The sequence below is a fragment of the Musca domestica genome, unplaced genomic scaffold (assembly GCF_030504385.1).
Source record: "Musca domestica strain aabys unplaced genomic scaffold, Musca_domestica.polishedcontigs.V.1.1 44, whole genome shotgun sequence".
In the NCBI taxonomy this organism is placed as follows: Eukaryota; Metazoa; Arthropoda; class Insecta; order Diptera; family Muscidae; genus Musca; species Musca domestica.
Window position 1 is genome coordinate 2348298 of NW_026712334.1, and position 18955 is coordinate 2367252.

Below are 18955 nucleotides of genomic sequence, written 5' to 3' on the forward strand. Positions count from 1 at the left end.
ATCAAATACAGCTCAGAAAAACATTTGCTAAATTTTATCGAGATCGGTTCAGATTTGGATATAGCTCCCACATATAACTTCGTACGATTTACATTGGATTGTGCACCAAACGTCTAATATTTGCCCAAATTGGATGAAATTTGGCACTTACGACCGAATTGAGTCTAGAAGCTAGTATGTCAAATTTAGTGAAGATCGGTTCAGATACAGCTATAGCTCCCATATATACTGTTCATCCGATTTGTCATATTTGTTACCCACAGCCGTAATATGCACTCCGTAACAACGATATTCAGGGAAATATATCAAATAGAGCTCAGAAATATCTTTGCCAAATTTTATCGAGATCGGTTCCGATTTGGATATAACTCCCATATATATATTTAACCGATTTCAGAATAATTGTGCACCAAATGGGCAATACAACTCCGAATTTAAAAGATACAAATGCTTCGGCATATTTAGTTCTTTGAACTTTAAATTATAATAGTAATCATAGCGTGTATGATTGAATTCTCCCATAAAAACTTTTAATTGTTATGCGCAGCTCAACTAAATTAGCAAAGTGGTGTAGGGTATCATAAAGTCGGCCCCGCCCGAGTTTAAAATTTTCTTTACTGGTTATATATGTGTTTATACCCTACACCACAAGGTGGTCAGGGTATTATGTCTTTGTGCATTTGTTTGTAACAGGCAAAAGGAAACGAGATAGACCCATAGTTCCTTTTGATGATCTGCATAGAATCACATTCTGAGTCGATTTACGCATGTCCGTCCGTCCGTCTGTCCGTCCGTCCGTCCGTCTGTCCGTCCGTCCGTCCGTCCGTCCGTCTGTCCATGTATTTTTGTAAACAAAGTACAGGTCGCATTTATTGCCCGATCCAGATGAAATTTTGCACAGATCATTTGTTCGGCCCAAGGACGAACCCTATTGAAATTGGAGATAATCGGTCAAAATTTAGATATAGCTCCCATATATATCTTCGTCCGATTTGCCTTTTATTGTGCACCAAACGTGTAATATCAGTCCGAATAGTATGGAATTTTGCACAAATCATTTGTTTGGCCCAAGGACGTACCCTATTGAAATTGAAGATAATCGGTCAAAATTTAGATATAGCTCCCATATATATCTTCGTCTGATTTGCGTTTTATTGTGCACCAAACGTGTAAAATCAGTCCGAATAGTATGAAATTTCGCATGTACGATCAGATTGGACCTCAAAATAAGTATGCCAAATTTCATCGAAATCGATTCAGATATAGCTATAGCTCCCATATATATTGTTCATCCGATTTGTTATTTTTGTCCTCCGCAGCCGTAATATGCACTCTGTAACAACAATATTTAGAGAAATTTATCAAATACAGCTCAGAAAAACATTTGCTAAATTTTATCGAGATCGGTTCAGATTTGGATATAGCTCCCACATATAACTTCGTACGATTTACATTGGATTGTGCACCAAACGTCTAATATTTGCCCAAATTGGATGAAATTTGGCACTTACGACCGAATTGAGTCTAGAAGCTAGTATGTCAAATTTAGTGAAGATCGGTTCAGATACAGCTATAGCTCCCATATATACTGTTCATCCGATTTGTCATATTTGTTACCCACAGCCGTAATATGCACTCCGTAACAACGATATTCAGGGAAATATATCAAATAGAGCTCAGAAATATCTTTGCCAAATTTTATCGAGATCGGTTCCGATTTGGATATAACTCCCATATATATATTTAACCGATTTCAGAATAATTGTGCACCAAATGGGCAATACAACTCCGAATTTAAAAGATACAAATGCTTCGGCATATTTAGTTCTTTGAACTTTAAATTATAATAGTAATCATAGCGTGTATGATTGAATTCTCCCATAAAAACTTTTAATTGTTATGCGCAGCTCAACTAAATTAGCAAAGTGGTGTAGGGTATCATAAAGTCGGCCCCGCCCGAGTTTAAAATTTTCTTTACTGGTTTTAATATATGTGTTTTGTACAATTTTATTTGTTCTTTGTTGTATTTGTAATAGCCATATTTGTTCTTTGAAATAATGTATGTACAATGTTCTTGTGGTGTGTTTGGCTAGTTATGTTATAAATTCACTGTTTGATGTTTCTGTTTTTTTCATTAAAATTAATATTATTATTTTGACTCTTTTTTCACTCACACTTGCACTTATCACTCGGGGGGAAAACTTGAAACTTGCGATCGCGTGTAAATTTCGGTGAGAACTAACTATTGTCCAATTTGCATCGTCACATCAAACCTGTTTTGGCTGTTGACGATGCTTAGTTATTAGAATTCAGCATTGGAATTTACCGGTGGCTGCATAAATGTATGTGTGTATGTGTATGTATTTACATTATTTACATCATTTTGTTATGATGCCATTTATGCGGCCGCCGGTAAATGCTCAACCAACAGTGTTGGGCAAATTAATAGCAATATTATGAACATTTTCTGGGCCCCGAATGACAAGTGTAAGTATTCATTTCTAATATACCATAAGGATCTTCGGTCTTCAGTTCCTCGGCATGTTCTTGATTGGCCCAGCAAACACGTAGCCCAGTTGTGTGTTGTAGGCCAGGACATCTCCAATTCCAGCTGCTGTACACCCATCTTTCCTTATGGCGGAGTACGTGTCCGCTCCCAGTTCCACATCGATCGGACTATTTCCTCTGGGATCAGGGTCAGCTAAGGCGTAGCTCGTGAAGCATCTAGTGGGGTCTTCAAGTATTGGGTCCGAGTAAATGCGTCTTGGGAGATCTTCGATTATTACGGCATTTACCTTCAGACTCCAAGTACTGTTCGTGCGGCGGGGCGAAACTGTGAAGGTTGTGAATCGCTCCCCTTTGTAGCTCCGCGACTGCAGACCCAGGCGACGGAAAGCTGCATATGAGATCTTGGACATCGTCGCCGATTGGCTAACTATGGCCCGCAACATGCTGAAACCCTCCATACCCTCGGCCGTTATGCGTACCATAGCCGTCGGTACAAATACTAAGTCCCACGCGAAAGCTGGGGTGGTGACGGCTTCTATATTTAGGGATACCTCCTCCAATTGAGACGCCCCGTGCAATAGGGTATGGTGCCGGTCGTTGCATCTCCGGCAACCAGTTAAAGACGGGCAGTCGGGGGCCAAATGACTTCTCGCCAGGCAATTTCGGCAATACCCCCGACGCTCCACGGTCTCATATCGCTGGAAGGGCGTCTGCCGGCGGAACCTCTCACAGGCACTGAGGGCATGGTCTTCTTGGCATAGTCCACATGAGTATTGCCAGTAGCTAGGTCTTTCTTGGCGTTGGCGGGGTCTTACGTCGGATCGACTTCTCTGTCGCCTTTCAGGGGATGTGGAACTGGGTCGATGGATGGGCCGTATGGGTCGATTGGCGCTTCTTGCTGTGGGACGGGCAGGTGAGTCTGGGCTACGGTTGCGATCGTCCAGACGGCAGTCCTGGTTGGGCAAGTAAGCGGCCATATCTGAAAAGAAATTAAGGCGAGTACTAAATTCTTTTTTGAGTGAGAATCCGACTAGTCAGTCGGAAAACAATTTGACAATTTTTGTAATGGGTCTGCTAATGTTGCCACTTGCCGTCCGTATGTCTACAACCCTGGTATTTTGGTCACTACCTGGATACGTTTTTTCGATACGACCTAACTTCCATTCATGCGGAGCCAATCTATCATCCTTTACGACAACTAAATCTCCTTCTTTGATATTCTCTTTTTCATATTTCCATTTAGTTCTTCTGTGAAGTTCGTGAAGATATTCTAACTTCCATCTGTTACAAAAATATTGCGAAATAACTTTGAGTCTTTTCCAACGATTGACTAAGCTTAAATCTGTATCTGAAATGTCTGGTTCAGCTGGGGTAAGAATAGGTGTTCCTATTAAGAAATGACCAGGTGTCAAAGGGGAAAGGTCGTTTGGGTCGTCGCTAGCAGGACTTAAGGGTCGTGAGTTAAGACAGCCTTCAATTCTTGATAAAATAGTTGTAAATTCTTCAAAGGTGAAATTCATTTTTGGGATACTTTTTCGTAAATGAATTTTAAATGATTTGACGCCAGCTTCCCACAAGCCGCCCATGTGCGGAGCACCAGGAGGAATAAATTTCCAAGTAAGATTTTGAGTGAAATTATTTTGAATTGTGCTATTTTGAATATTCTTCATGAAAGCTAATCTATCTCGCTTTAATAGATCAACCGCTCCCACAAAGTTAGTTCCGTTGTCCGAAAATATACAAGACGGGCAACCTCGCCGACTAATAAACCTAGAAAAAGCGGCAAGAAAGGCATATGTCGACAAATCGCTTGTGGGTTCTAAATGTATAGCCTTAGTGGCGAAACAAACAAACAGGCACACGTAGCCTTTTGTAATAAAGCAGGCTCTTCCTGAATAACTTTTAATGTTAAAGGGTCCTGCAAAATCTACCCCTGTGTTTGTAAAGGGTCGAGAAAGAAAAGTGCGTTCGGGTGGTAGCGAAGCCATTATTTGAGTTTGGGTTTGTTTTTTGTGAATTAAGCAGATTCGACATTTTCGTATGGTTTGTTTGATAAGCGACTTGAGTCCAAATATCCAGAATTCGGACCTTAATACTCGGGTCATTAATTGATTACCCCCGTGTAAAGTAATCTTATGAGTGAATTCGACTAATAATTTGCTAAGTTTTGCGCCATGTGGTAATATTATTGGGTGACGTTCGCTATAGGTAAGGGCTGGCGATTGTACCAATCGGCCATTTGCTCTAATAATACCCTTTGAGTCTAGAAACGGGTTGAGTGTCAAGAGAGGACTTGAAGGAGAAATTTGAGTCTTTTTCATAAGTGAGTTGTATTCGTCTGCATATACGAATTTCTGGGTACGAATTATGCAAGATCGTTTTCCATCTTGGATTTCATCTGAAGTAAGGTCTTTTGATGAGGTTCGAAGGTGTTGCCTATTTGCTCCAGTATTTTTCCAGAGTCTTAGGGCATATGCGTATGATCGATAAACTTTAGATAAAGAGGAGAAATTTTTTAAAGGGTCATCTCCTTCAGCGAAAAGAGTCATAACTTTTGCCATTTTGGCTTCCAAATTTGTGTCATTTGGGATTTCATATGATGGCCAACGGTCTTTTTGCATTCTGAGCCATTGAGGTCCCTGCCACCAGAGATCACTAGTCTTTAGCTCTGCAGGCGAACATCCACGGCTCGCAATATCAGCTGGATTATTTTCCGAATCAACATGTCTCCAATTTTCTTGTCCAACATTATCAGCAATTTCCGAGACTCTATTTCCAACAAATGTGCTCCAGTGACAAGGAGGCTTTTTTAACCATGCTAAGACGATGGTAGAATCGGTCCAAAATTGTGTCGAATATTTTGATATTTGTAGACTATTTACAATGGATTTTGCTAATTTTGAAAGTAATACTGCCCCGCATAACTCGAGTCTGGGTATTGATAATTTTTTAATTGGAGCGACACGAGTCTTTGCTGCTAGCAAGAATGTATGTGTGGTATGGTCAGTATTTTCCACCCGAATATAAAGAGTGGCTCCATATGCGCTTTCTGATGCGTCACAAAATCCATGAATCTCTACAGAACCATCTAGCGTGTATTGAATCCATCGAGGAACTCTGAGATATTCAATATCTTTGCTATTTTTGACAAAATTGTTCCAGTTCATTTGTGTTATTGGCTTTAATTGATCATCCCAGTCAATTTTGTCTAGCCAGATTTGTTGCATTATTAACTTAGCTACGACGACCACCGGTGCCAGCCATCCACATGGGTCAAACAATTTAGCTATAGTTGATAAAACTTCTCTTTTTGAAGATACATTTTTATTTTCCATTGAGGGCGGTGTAAACGAAAAATAATCGCCTGAGATATTCCATCGAATTCCAAGGGTCTTAGTTGAAGCATCTTCGGAAATGTCTAGCCAATTGAGTGGTAGCAAATGTTCATGTGGAATATCTTGTATTATTTTGCGATCATTTGATGCCCATTTCATTAGTGTAAAACCAGCAGAGTCTAAAGCAGCAGTTAATTCTTTTCGAGCTTTTATTGATTCATCTTCAGTGTGACCGCCAGCTAATACATCATCAACATATAAATTATTCAAAATTATATTTGCGGCTCTAGGGTATGATTCTTTTACATCTTCTGCTAGTTTCAGAAGAGTTCTCAATGCTAAATATGGTGCGCAGTTAACTCCAAATGTAACTGTTAGCAGCTCGAAATCCTCTACTGGGTTTTCCGGAGACTTTCTAAAGAGAATTCTTTGATATTTTGTTTGCTTTGAATCCAAAAGTATTTGGCGATACATCTTTGTTATATCTGCATTGAAGGCATATTTGAAGAATCTCCATTTTAAGATTTGCAATACTAAATCCTGTTGAAGAATGGGTCCAGGATATAGTATGTCATTGAGACTTGTTTTGTTTGATGAAGGACAAGAAGCGTTAAATACGACTCTTAACTTCGTTGTGAGTCGATCTGGTTTTATCACAGCGTGATGTGGTAGATAATAATTTGGCATTTTATCTATTTCCTTCGGATTGATTTTCCTCATATGACCAAGTTCTAAGTATTCAAGTATTGAGGCATCATATTGTTCTTTGATCTCTGGTGTTTTCATAAGTTTTTTCTCCATTCTGTAGAATTGAGCTAGGGCGATGTTTCGGGAATTCCCCAATTCTTCGCATTTTTTGAATGGGAGAGTCACCACATATCTTCCATCCTTGTTTCGTATTGTTGTTTCAGTGTAGTTTTGTTCACAAAATTGGTCTTCTTCTGACCGTAAAACTTTTTTAGGGGTCTCTTCCACCTCCCAAAAACGTGTAAGTACTTTCTCTATTGAAGTTGTATTTAGAAGTGATATTTGTTTTCGTTGAAGGATGCTTCCTGGTATGGGTCCTCCAACTATCCATCCAAATTTGGTTTTTTGTGTTAAAATTGATCCAAATGTTTTCATTGGAGTTCCAATTGTGAATATTAATGGTCCTATGTCCATTCCAATAAGTAAATCGATTGGTTGACTAACGTAAAATTTCGGGTCAGCCAGTTCTAATGCTGTTACATCTCGAAGTTGTGATTCATCTAAGTTTTGTGGTGGTAGATTTGAAGGTAAGTTCTTTAAAACTGGAGCCCAGACTTCCAGTTTAAAGCTAGGGTCGTATTTGGATCTCATTGTAAACAAGCAAGATTTTGTTGAAGTCTCAGAAACAAATTGACTTAAGCCAGTGACATGAACTAAGTTGTTCCGTGTAGGTAACTTCAAAAAGTTTTTCATCTTTTCCGAAATAAAGGTGGATTGTGATCCTGAGTCTATTAGAGCTCGGGCATCGTAAAGTTGTCCTTTGGTTTCAATTTGTACTATTGCTGTGAAAAGTAGCGTTCCTCCAGATTGTCGCTCACTAATTTGCTTATCTTGGAGGGTCAAAGTAGTAATAGTAGTTGGTTCTAGGTTTGTAGTGGACTGTATTTGATTTGTAAGAGCGGCAGCACTAGTACTAGGTCGTGCTTCCACTCGAGCTAGGTATGAGTTAGTTGTTTGGGTTTCCGTTCCCTTGTGTAACAAAGTATTGTGTTTCATAGTACAAATACGGCAGCCAAAGCGACTTTTGCAATCCTTTACTCCGTGATTTGATGACAAGCAATTGTAGCATAAGTGTGAAGTTTTCACGATGTGAATTCTGTCATTCACACTCTTTTTCAAAAATTCGCTGCAATCTCTTATGAAATGATTTGATTTGCAGACTTGACAAGTTTGAGTATTTTTCGGCTTATTTTGTTGAGGTAATATTACATTAGTAGGTCTTCCTCCAAAGTTGTTTGTATTTTTTGAGACATTTGTTTGAAATGTTTTCAAAAATCTAGGCGTGTGATTGTTAGTTGGTTTTTGTTGAGCGAATTTCGATGTAGAAGGCTTTATGTTACCAACTGATTCCAAAGTTTTGAATTTGTTTGTTAAGAAAGCGTCAAACTGTTCCCATTTTGGAATTTGTTTACAATCGCTTAATGAGTTCTCGAATTCTTCTAAAAAGCCTCTAGGTAATTTTGTTGAACAAATGTATATTAAAATCGGATCCCATCCTTTAACATCAACATCAAGCATCCCCAGTGTCTGAATGCTGCTATTAACAGTGCGTTGTAGTTTTTGTATAGTGTGACTTGATTCAGTAGAAACTCCAGGTAGATTAAAAAGTGTCTTGATTTCTTCATTAATTTGCATTCGTTTATTCTCGTAACGATCTGTGAGATTTTTCCATGCTAATGTAAATCCATCATTAGTTAGTGGGACATGTGAAATAATTTCTCTAGCTTCTCCTGCTGTCTTCTGCGTTAAATGGAATAATTTTTCGACATTGCTTAATTTTGAGTTGTTAATGTAAATTGCCGAAAATAGATCTCTGAAAGTCGGCCATTCTCTATAACCACCTTTAAATGTGTCTGTATCGCATGGAGGTAGCCGCGATACGTTTGTGAAATCCACTTCCCTTCCTTGTTGTGACATCTCTGACTCTCTTTTCATTTTTTCCTGTGTCTTTTCATCCAAAAGATTTTGAATTTGTCCATTTATTGAACTCAGCGCTTTTTTGTACGATCCCATGGTATCCATATAGTGCTTCCTCAGTTTATTTTTATCGATCGGCTTTCCTTCCTCTTCTGGAACATAATCCCGACAGTCTATGTAGGCTCTCTTGACCTGGTCCCATGCAGAGTCCAACTCCATTCGTGTTGTTTCCAAAGTATGTACCGTGTCATCAGGTTTGGTTATTGAAAAAATTGAAATATAATCCAGAAGATCGTTGACGCAATTTGTGAATTTATCGCTTAAAGTTTTATCCATTTTGAAAACTGAGCGTTAACCTTTACGAAATTTTGTTGGTTTACAAAAAAGAAAAGTTGCCCAATGAAAAGGACTAACTTGGTTTAGAATTTAAACTTTTATCCAAATTTTGATTTTTTAAAATGAGGATAAGTTTTTTTTTTTCCAATATTGGTCGACGAAAACGATCCTATTTTATTGGTTTGAGTCAAATTATATTTCGTTCCTTTCAATAATTTAAAAGTTTTTTTTCAAAAATTCAAAAATTTTTTTTTATATTTGACGCCGGACTGACTTGATTAAAAATGTTTGCTGGGTTACCAGAAGGGTCAAATTTTCGCCAAAATGAGCAAAAAAGAAAATAAAATCTCTTAAAGTCCACTTACAGGAGGATTTTATTTTTGCAATTCGACAAATAATCAAAAGTTTTTAAAACAGAAGTGTTTAAACGAGAATTGCAAATTACCAGAGATGTTTTTTCCAAAAAAAAACGAGAGTCTAATTTGATTGTCAACGAGAAGTTGAAAATCCCAAAAAAAAATTCAGAGAATCCAAAAAAATTTCAACGAAGTAAAAATGTGTGTTGGGTTGTCGAAAAAAATTTTAAAATTTTTTAGTTAAAATCACTTAATATCCTATGAAAGGAGGATTTTATTTTATAACCAATAACTTTGATTATTGCTTGTGAAAATTTGTCTGATTCAACAAATTTTCTAAATTCGCCAAATTTTTTCGATAAAATTCGCAACGAGAATTAGAGAAAATTATGTATGTATAAATCCAAATATTTCAGAAGAAATATTTCAAACAAATAATTTGGGTCAAAAATCCAAAAATTTGAGCAAAAATTTCCAAAAAATTTGATTTGGGTCAAGGTCCAAATATTTCAGCGGAAAATTTTATGTCCCAGCAAAATATTTCAAAAGAAAATAATTTGGGTCAAAATCCAAATATTTTCAGCATAAATTTCAAGAATTGCAGAAAAATTGAAGAAATTGCAAAAAATTTAAGAAATTGCAAAAAAAATCCAAGGAAGAAATTTTTCCCAAAAAGTCGTGTAATGTGTCACAAAATCAAAAAAGTATACCAGCAAAATATTTCTGCGAAAAATGCAAGAAATTAATTTTGGGTCACAGAAAAAATTTTAAGCTCCTTAGAGCAATAAATATTGTGCTAAATGGGAAAAAAGGTTAAAATTAGAATAAAAATAAAAAATTGTAAATATATGGGATCGATTTTATGTCTGTCCACCAGACTCCGATATAAAATTTGTTCTCCAAAATTTTAAATAAATTTGTAGTTTAAGTTTCTCATGTATGTCTGTCCACCAGACGCTTGCTTTTTTTTTTCCAAAAAATGTTTCAAAAAAAAATTAGGTTATTTTTCGTCTGTCCACCAGACGCTATTTTTTAAACGGGGTTTATTTACTCGTTTATGTATTCGGATGACGCCAAAATTTTCCAAAAAATATGGCGACTATATATTACAAGTGACGCTTTGTTTCAAAAGTTGTATATAAAATTGTTGTAATATGGCGTTTATATGCTTTCTTGGTGACGCCAACTTTCCAAAGTTAAAAGCTTATGTGGTTGTGTCAATATGGCGCTTATGTATTCGCCTGAACTCCACGTTCATAAAATTCCAGAATTTTTAGTATATATATATTTGGATATGGCTGAAAATTCCCGTTTTTTCAGAAAAGAATATGTCTGCCTGTTTTTCCCGGGTCAAAAGCCAACTGTCCGTCCAGAAAAATGGCTCAAAATTGGTAAATTTTCAGTCACTGTGTCAGAGTTGGCAACTAGCAGCTTTGAATATGGGTCAAAGTGTTATTGCAAATTATGGGAATATGCGGGTCAATGCAAATATTGAAGATTTGCTTGCTCCCGAAATGCCCTTTTGTGTCAAAAAAGAAAATTTCACGAGTACTCACTTTGATGTTGGGTTTTGGGTCTCGGTTGTTGTTGTTGTGCTGCGTGTGTCCGTCCTACTGCTGGCTCCAAAATTCTCCGTGTTGTGGTTGTTTCGCAATTTTCCTTTGCCACTGCTTTTTTCCACTGAATATTGTCTCTTTTGTGTCACTGTGTATCGTCTTTTGTGTATCACTGTGTATTGTCTTCTTCGTATAAAAAAAATTTAATGTCACTTATTATTTTGTAAAATTTTTTGAGAATTGTATATTTTTTAAAATTAAAGAAAAAAATTAATTTTTCTAAAATTTTAAAAAATTTTATTATTTTTGTTGCACTGTGTATAGTCTCTTTTCGTTGCACTGTTCACTGTCTATTTTTTTTATTAATTGATTTGTTTTTCAATATTTAACAATTTATTTTTTCTTTTTTGACTTTTTTGTTCTTTGCACTTATTTTTGCACCCACTGTATATTTCACTGTTCTTTTTTTTTTTTTCACTGTTCTTTTGTCCGTCCACTCACAAGTTTTTTTCGTTTTTAATAATTTAAAAAACTTCACTTTTTTAATCCGGCTCTGGAGGACCAAATGTTTTTAGGCTTACCTTTTTGCCTTTTAACCTTTTTTAATTTATAACCATTTTTTTGTTTTTCTTTTATTTCGTGTTTTTATTTAAAATTCTTTTTCTTTAGCTTTATGGGGGTTTAGTGCAATGTAGCTTTTAAGTATGGGTTAAGTTTTACATAGTTTATTTTAGGTTGGTTTTATTTTATAATTCTTAAGTTTTAATTCAGTATTTGATAAGTTTTTCTTTAGGTAAATTAGCACTTAAGTTTTATTTCACTGGAATTCAAGCTTTTTATATATGTGTTTTTAATATATGTGTTTTGTACAATTTTATTTGTTCTTTGTTGTATTTGTAATAGCCATATTTGTTCTTTGAAATAATGTATGTACAATGTTCTTGTGGTGTGTTTGGCTAGTTATGTTATAAATTCACTGTTTGATGTTTCTGTTTTTTTCATTAAAATTAATATTATTATTTTGACTCTTTTTTCACTCACACTTGCACTTATCACTCGGGGGGAAAACTTGAAACTTGCGATCGCGTGTAAATTTCGGTGAGAACTAACTATTGTCCAATTTGCATCGTCACATCAAACCTGTTTTGGCTGTTGACGATGCTTAGTTATTAGAATTCAGCATTGGAATTTACCGGTGGCTGCATAAATGTATGTGTGTATGTGTATGTATTTACATTATTTACATCATTTTGTTATGATGCCATTTATGCGGCCGCCGGTAAATGCTCAACCAACAGTGTTGGGCAAATTAATAGCAATATTATGAACAGGTTGGTATTAGCCATATCAAGATTACTGTTTGTTTTTTTTTCCTTACAGGACAATGTGTTTAAATCCTTTACGGTGAAAGGATTTCAAATGGTCACGTTGCACGCTCGGCTGGTTGTCATTATTCGATGTTCCTTTTATTGTTGTAAATGTTATTTAATGGAATTTGTCATTGTATCCTAAAATTCAGCACACACACACACACACGAGCACAATAGAAAAATGGGAGGATTTATTTGTTATCCATTATTACGGTGGGAGAGGAAAGTGTGATGGCCTAAGCCGTGTTACACTGCTAATTCCGATATATATGTTGTAAAACCTTTTTGATAAAAAGGATTGTTTTTTAACAAAGTAGAAAATAGCCTAAAAAAATAGTTAAAAGTCTTCGGTCATCTTTTGTAAAGGGATATGTCAGTTGTGGGAGGGCGTGAGTAAATAATATAATTTGAAAAACTCTTTGTGGAATTAGGTATATGTAAAATATTATAATAACTTTACATCGGTTACTAAAAAACTAAGAAACAGATCCCTGGGCAATACATTTTAAAATCACTTATGAAAGAAAGCGAAGAAGTCCTAAAACTGCAAATAGATGCCTCAACAAAGCTGTATACCTCTTAATTTACATATTTTATTGAAATGCCTATTTTATTCTGATGCAGGTGACGTGCATTGAAATTATTTTGAAACAATACCAAGGACTCGTCCAGTCTATTAGATTTATTGAGCGATGGAATAACACGTAAACCGTCAAAGGCAAAAAAAAAAAAAAAAACAAGTAAAAAAGCAGAAAGTTTGGCCGGGCCAAACTCCCCTCCACCATTTGGAACGAATTAGAAAATGTTCAAAAAAAAAAAAAAAAATAATAAATGAAATCCATTAAAATTCTGTTAAAATCCTTAAAATACTTAATATCGGAAGGTGCCGATATATAGGGGATATACGATATTGTGGACCTATATAAACAAATCTATGTCTGGGCGTAAAGTACTCACAAGGAACTCCTTGTGATAATCAAATAATTCCATCGGAAAAATTTGTTAAAATCATCAAAATCCCGAATATCGGGGTACCGTTATATGGGTAAAAGTACTCACAAGGATAAAGTACTCACAAGGAACTCTTTGCGTGGATTTTCAGACCATTCCATTGAAAAATTTAGCTAAAATCATAAAAATACCGAATAGCGGGGGTACCGTTATATGGGGGCTATACGATATCGTAGATCTATATAGATAATTCTCTTCCAAGGGATAATTAACTCCTCGTGTGGAATTTCAGACAATTCAGTTGAAAAATATGGGTAAAATATTCAAAATACCGAATATCGGGGGGTACCGTTATATGGGGGATATACGATATCTTGGACCTATATAGAAAATTCTCTCTCAGGGGGTAAAGTACTCAGAAGGGACTCCTTGTGTGGAATTTCAGACAATTCCATTGACCCGTACCGTTATATGGGGGCTATACGATATCGTGGACCTATATAGATAATTCTCTGCCAAGGGATAAAGTACTCGCAAGGAACTCCTTTGGTGGATTTTCATACAATTCCATTGAAAAATTTGGAACGTAAAATTCTATGTATGTTGGAGGGTATAAAAAACATTTTCCTAGGTGTAATCCGTGTCGTATGGTTACTAGGATTTTGTGGATAATAAATGTTTTCAAGTCATATATGTATGCATTGGTTCCGGCCAGGTGGGTTTCCTTTTGCTTTTGGAAATAATCGCAAAATATTTAGGGATTGAAATGGACTAAAAACAGATTTCACCATTATACCCCAATCAATGCGGAATTTTATATCGGGCTAAAGCTTAGAGCTGGGAAAAATCCACAGGGCCAATATCGATGGTCGTCAAATCATATTTAGCGGGTTATGGCCTATAAATTTTATGTATTACAATAAAAAAAGCAATAAGTTCGGTCGGGACGGACTTTGAATACGCTTCCAAATGAAACAAATTTGGAAATTAAAAAAAATAAATATATAAAAAACCGTTAACAAGTCTACTAGAATCTTTAGTATCCAAAATATAGGAAGTTACCGTTATATAGCCGTCCATAAAAATCGTGGATGTGCATAGGCAAAGTTGTCATAGCCATCATAGTATTCAAATACGAAACTTAAAACAATTTCAGTGAAAAATGTCGCAAAAACATTAATACTCCGAATATACAATGTGAGATGAAAAAACTGTAACCAACTTCAGGCTGCTGTCATTTCTAAGCCACTCGTCCGACATCTATTAAAATTATTTCAGTGACAGCTCACTATAATTTTTAAAAACGTACAAAAGCATTTTGGTGAGAGTTTTCTGGAAAAAAAGTTGTTCGTGATGGTATTCAAGCGTGATAGTGCGATTTCTTTATATTTGGCTGGAAAACCACAAGTGACTATCGTTAGGGCACCCCAGCTTTTATATGTGAATAAATATTTTATGTCTCGTACCATCGCTTGTTACCATGATACTGGTAGCGTAGTCCGACGTCAAGAAAGTGGAGGGAAGAAAAGAGAAACATTAACAGAAACGGTTCGAAAAGTAAAGAAGCGATCGAAATCGCATCGCAGTGGCCGAATGGCTCGTGAGCTAAACATATCGCAATATTCTATTCGCAAATATTGAAAAATTAGCTCTGGGTAAAACCATTGAAATTCCAAAAAGTGCAATAACTTACACCGCAACAGAAAGAAAATAGGCTCAAAAGAGCTATAGAGTTGCTTCGCTAGGGCGAAAGTGGTGAACTGTCGAATTTGGTTTTCTCCGATGAGAAAACATTCGTTGTCCAGCAGTTTGTAAACTAACAAAAGGATCGTGTTTAGTTGCCAAAGAGGTCAGCTGAAAATGTGCACCTTTGGTTGGCCACCAAAACTCAAGGGCTGGCCATAATGATGGAGTGGGCCGCCATACCAGCCGACTCCGTCTGGAGTATTTTGGAAACTAAAAAATACCAAAGTGTCGATCACCTCAAGCAAGGCCTTCGCCGGGAATGGGCCAAAATACCGCAGAGCAACATTCGAGCAGCGTGTGACGGTTTCATTTGCCGTTTTTCCATAATTCATGCCAAAGGTGACCAATTCGAACAAATCTAAACATATTCTAGAATTTGATGCTATTTCCGACATTTTTTGCTTTCATTCAATAAAATTAAAAAAAATATGTATTACGATCTTTGACTTTGTTGCAGTTTTTTATCTCACCCTATATATGAGGACTATAGTAAGACCTGGACCCGCATAGGTATCTTTTGTCACAGGTTGTAATTATCGTTACGAAGTGCAAGTACAAGATTAGAAACAATTCCGGTGAATAATGTAGCTAAAATCATCAAAATGCCGAATGTAGGGAGCTACCAATGTATGAGCGCAATGCAAAGACGTGGACCTTCATAGTCAGACGTGGACCGTCTTTTGTAACCACGCTAGAGTCAAAACGAATTAAGATAAGAAACTAAACTAAAGTTCAAAGATTTGTTATATCGGTGCCTCTCTATTTTCGCTATTTGGATTGATAGCGAAATTTTTCAATGGAATTATCCACACAAGGAGTCCCTTCTGAGTTCTGGTTACCCCCCCATACAACGGTACCCCCAGATATTCGATATTTTGATGATTTTAGCGACAGTTTTCACCGGAATTGTTTCAAATTTCGTATTTGAAGTTCGTAATGGGTACTTCAACCTATTAGGGAGAATATTCGGTTATTTTGATGATTGTTTCAAATCTCGCATTTAAAGTTCGTTATGGTGATTACAACCTATTGTCTGTGCATGTCCACGCCTTTGTATAGCCCACATATAACGGTTTTCATTTCAGCTGTAATTTTCGACGACATTTTGGTAAATTTTTTCAAGTTCCTTTAAAATAATGGAGGGCATAAAAAGTTCGACCCTTTGGCCCGAAATTAGCGGTTGTTTTTACTGGTTGTTTAAAGTATATCAAATCGAACTATACTAAAACATATGTGTATAAATAGATGTTGATTTGTGAGGTCCATTGTATACAGGTATCAGCCAGTTTTTCTTGCTGATGTATATTATCAATTTTTGAACGTATTCATAATACGGCGTTTAACTACGCATGACTTATATTCAAAATTTATTGCAAATCTTTATCTGAGTAAACTTATGTATTTAAAATACTCATTTTTGTGTGAAATAACAAAATGATTGGTAAGATTGGTTTAATACAATCCATGGTTGGGTCGAAACTAAATGTCATGAAATTCATTTCGTCTGTGGAGATGTGATGCCTAAACCTTAATTTCAATACGTTTCCCGAAGATAAAAACAAAAATAAAATTCTTCCAATTGCAATCAATTTTGTTACAATAAATAAATAATAGGAATTCTGCTTTCAGCCCACCTGTCTAGAAATAATGAAAATATTCAAATTCTATTCTTCTAGTATTTATATATAACATTTATAAATTTGTATAATTGTCAAACGCATATAATATTCTTAACAAATCCACTTAACAAATGGCTTTAGCTATTAGAGGATTTGGGCAAAATACCAATATAAATCATAATTATTAAATTGACACAATAGAACATTTATTTTCAAAATTCTAATGGCATTTCTCTTTTTGGAAATGCTATTAAATGTATTTCTTATCTTTTAATTCTCTGCCTAAAGTTACAAATATTTAATCTGTTGGTTTATTTTGTTTTTAATTTATAATACAAAGCGCCCTCGGGCTATTTGTTTATCGATAAGAACAAGAAGAAAAATTATTGAAAATATTTCGTTGTGCGTGTGTGTGTGAGAGTGATTGCGCCGAAAGTACATCAATAATGAAGTCAATTAAATAATGAACAACACGTGGTGAGAGTTCACAACTTGCCAAATTGTTCATAATTTGCCTTTGAAATATGATATATACTCCGTGCCAATCAGAATATTTGTTAATTTACCCCTCCTAGTTTTAAAGTTAATTTTCCCGAGATGGCCGACCGGACGGCCAGCCACCCTCCGGATGTACAAATTCTCAAATAAGACAAATTTCTTGTACAAATTGTTTGATAACTTTGTGGCTTACAAGCTAATAACTCATGTAAAACAATTAATTCCGACAACATTAAGAGGAAAATGGACAAAATGTAAACACAACAAAACTTTCTCATCATCATTATAAGCAGCTTGATTATTACCCCCTTAGTAGATCCTTTTATTAAAGTCATTTTGAAATTTTCCATCTTGTGGAAACATTTTAAGCGAATTTCTTTGCCTGCAGGCTTTATTATGGGTGGACGGATACTTTGTTAAAATTCCACAAAAAGGGCACTGATGTAAAGGAATCATACGTTTGTGGGAAATACAAAATCGTAAGGATGGTTTGAAAATATTTAATAAGTTCTGACTTGGATATATTGAAAATTTAATATTTTTATACCTTACAATACTATGTGTTGGGGGTATTATAAGTTTGATTGGCCAAAACCTCGAAATATTGGTTTCCTACATAGGAAAGTATATATGGATCTTCCTATCTCGCCGAGATGAGTCGATCTAGCTATGTATGTCCGTCCGTCCGACTGTCCATGTTAATTTGTAATCAATTTTCCTGATTTTGCAGTTGCTCTATAGGTCACAATTATGAACCAATCGACGCGAAAATTTATATGGAGTTAGAGTTTAGGAGTGGGCAGAAACCTACCATCGGATAACAATTAGCGGGTAAAATAGACCCCAACTTTTATGTAAGAAAATAGGAAAATTTCCACTAAACCGCGAATATTTTCAACCAAAATATTTAGGGGTTCCTAATCACACAATTAAAGCCAATTGACACGCCTGAAAAGAGAGTTAAGGACAGGGAAGAATTCAAGCATTTTGAATGACCATGGATAAAATTTAGCTGTAATATGGACCACAAAAACTAACAGCACGACGGAGTGCGTAAATATTAGGCAAATATCCCTGGTCAAAATGCTAAGGGTAATATTTGGGCAGTGCTCCGTGACATGATTTCAAAAGCGAAATCTTCCAAAATGGATTTGGGCATAAGATGGCTTTTAACATGTTGTTGTGGTGTAGGGTATCACATGGTCGGCTCCGCACGACTATAGCCTTTGCTTACTTGTTAATGGGTGTCAATATTTGAACCCAATATACCAAACATATACAGGGTGAGATAAAGAAACTGCAACAAAGTCAAACGCCATGATTTTTACATTTTTTTGTTTAATTTTATTGAATGAAAGCAAAAAATGTCGGAAATAGCATCAAATTTTAGAATAAGTTGAGATTTGTTCGAATTGGTCACCCTTGGCACGAATTATGGCCTTTAACGAACCGTCACATGCTGCCCGAATGTTGCTCTGCGGTATTTGGCCCCATTCCCGTCGAAGCGCTTGCTGGAGGTGATCGACACTTTGGTATTTTTAAGTGCCAACCCGAATTTGGTATTTTGGTATTTTTTAGTGTCAACCTTTCTTTCCAAAATACTTCAGACACAATAGTCCATCGGATTAGTATCCGTAGACTTTGGTGGCCATTGTGAGCTGAAAATGAAGCGAGAAACCTTATTTACTAACCATTCTTGGGTGGCGTGAGCTGAGTGCGACGGTGCTGAGTCCTATTGGAATGTCTAAGGTCTGCGGCCAAATTGTATGCGAGCCCAAGGCTTTAATACGCCCTCCAGAATATTTTATTCTGATGCCACGGTCTTCAAAGGGTTGCCGAAAATGGTGAACTTCGGAATTTGTTTTTCTCCAATGAGAGAACATTCGTTGTTCAGCAGTTTGTACATGATCGTGTTTACTTGCCAAAGAGGTTAGCTGAAAATGTGCACTCTCGGTTGGCCACCAGAACTAAAGCGCCGGCCATGTTGATGGTGTGGGCCACCATCACATCCGATGG

At 36.2% G+C, this 18955-nt stretch overlaps 2 protein-coding genes across 6 annotated transcripts in view; both read right to left on the reverse strand.

Moving 5' to 3' along the window:
- Positions 1-8402, reverse strand: part of LOC131804446 (uncharacterized) — a 593503-nt gene extending 585101 nt beyond the window's left edge. The window contains exons 1-2 of one of the 4 annotated variants that reach the window (XR_009343140.1): positions 2511-8402; positions 2001-2122 (exon numbers count right to left, since the gene is read on the reverse strand). Coding sequence is in view for 2 of the 4 variants with exons in the window: in XM_059127326.1 (XP_058983309.1) it covers positions 2529-3485 (957 nt within the window). In the remaining 2 variants the exon portion in view is untranslated. Of the gene's footprint in view, positions 1-2000; positions 2123-2510 lie in introns of those variants that run through there. The other 3 variants (XM_059127327.1, XR_009343139.1, XM_059127326.1) reach the window with 3 other exon arrangements.
- LOC101887903 (uncharacterized) overlaps positions 1-18955 on the reverse strand; it is a 226669-nt gene that overhangs the window by 102261 nt on the left and 105453 nt on the right. The window lies entirely within an intron of this gene.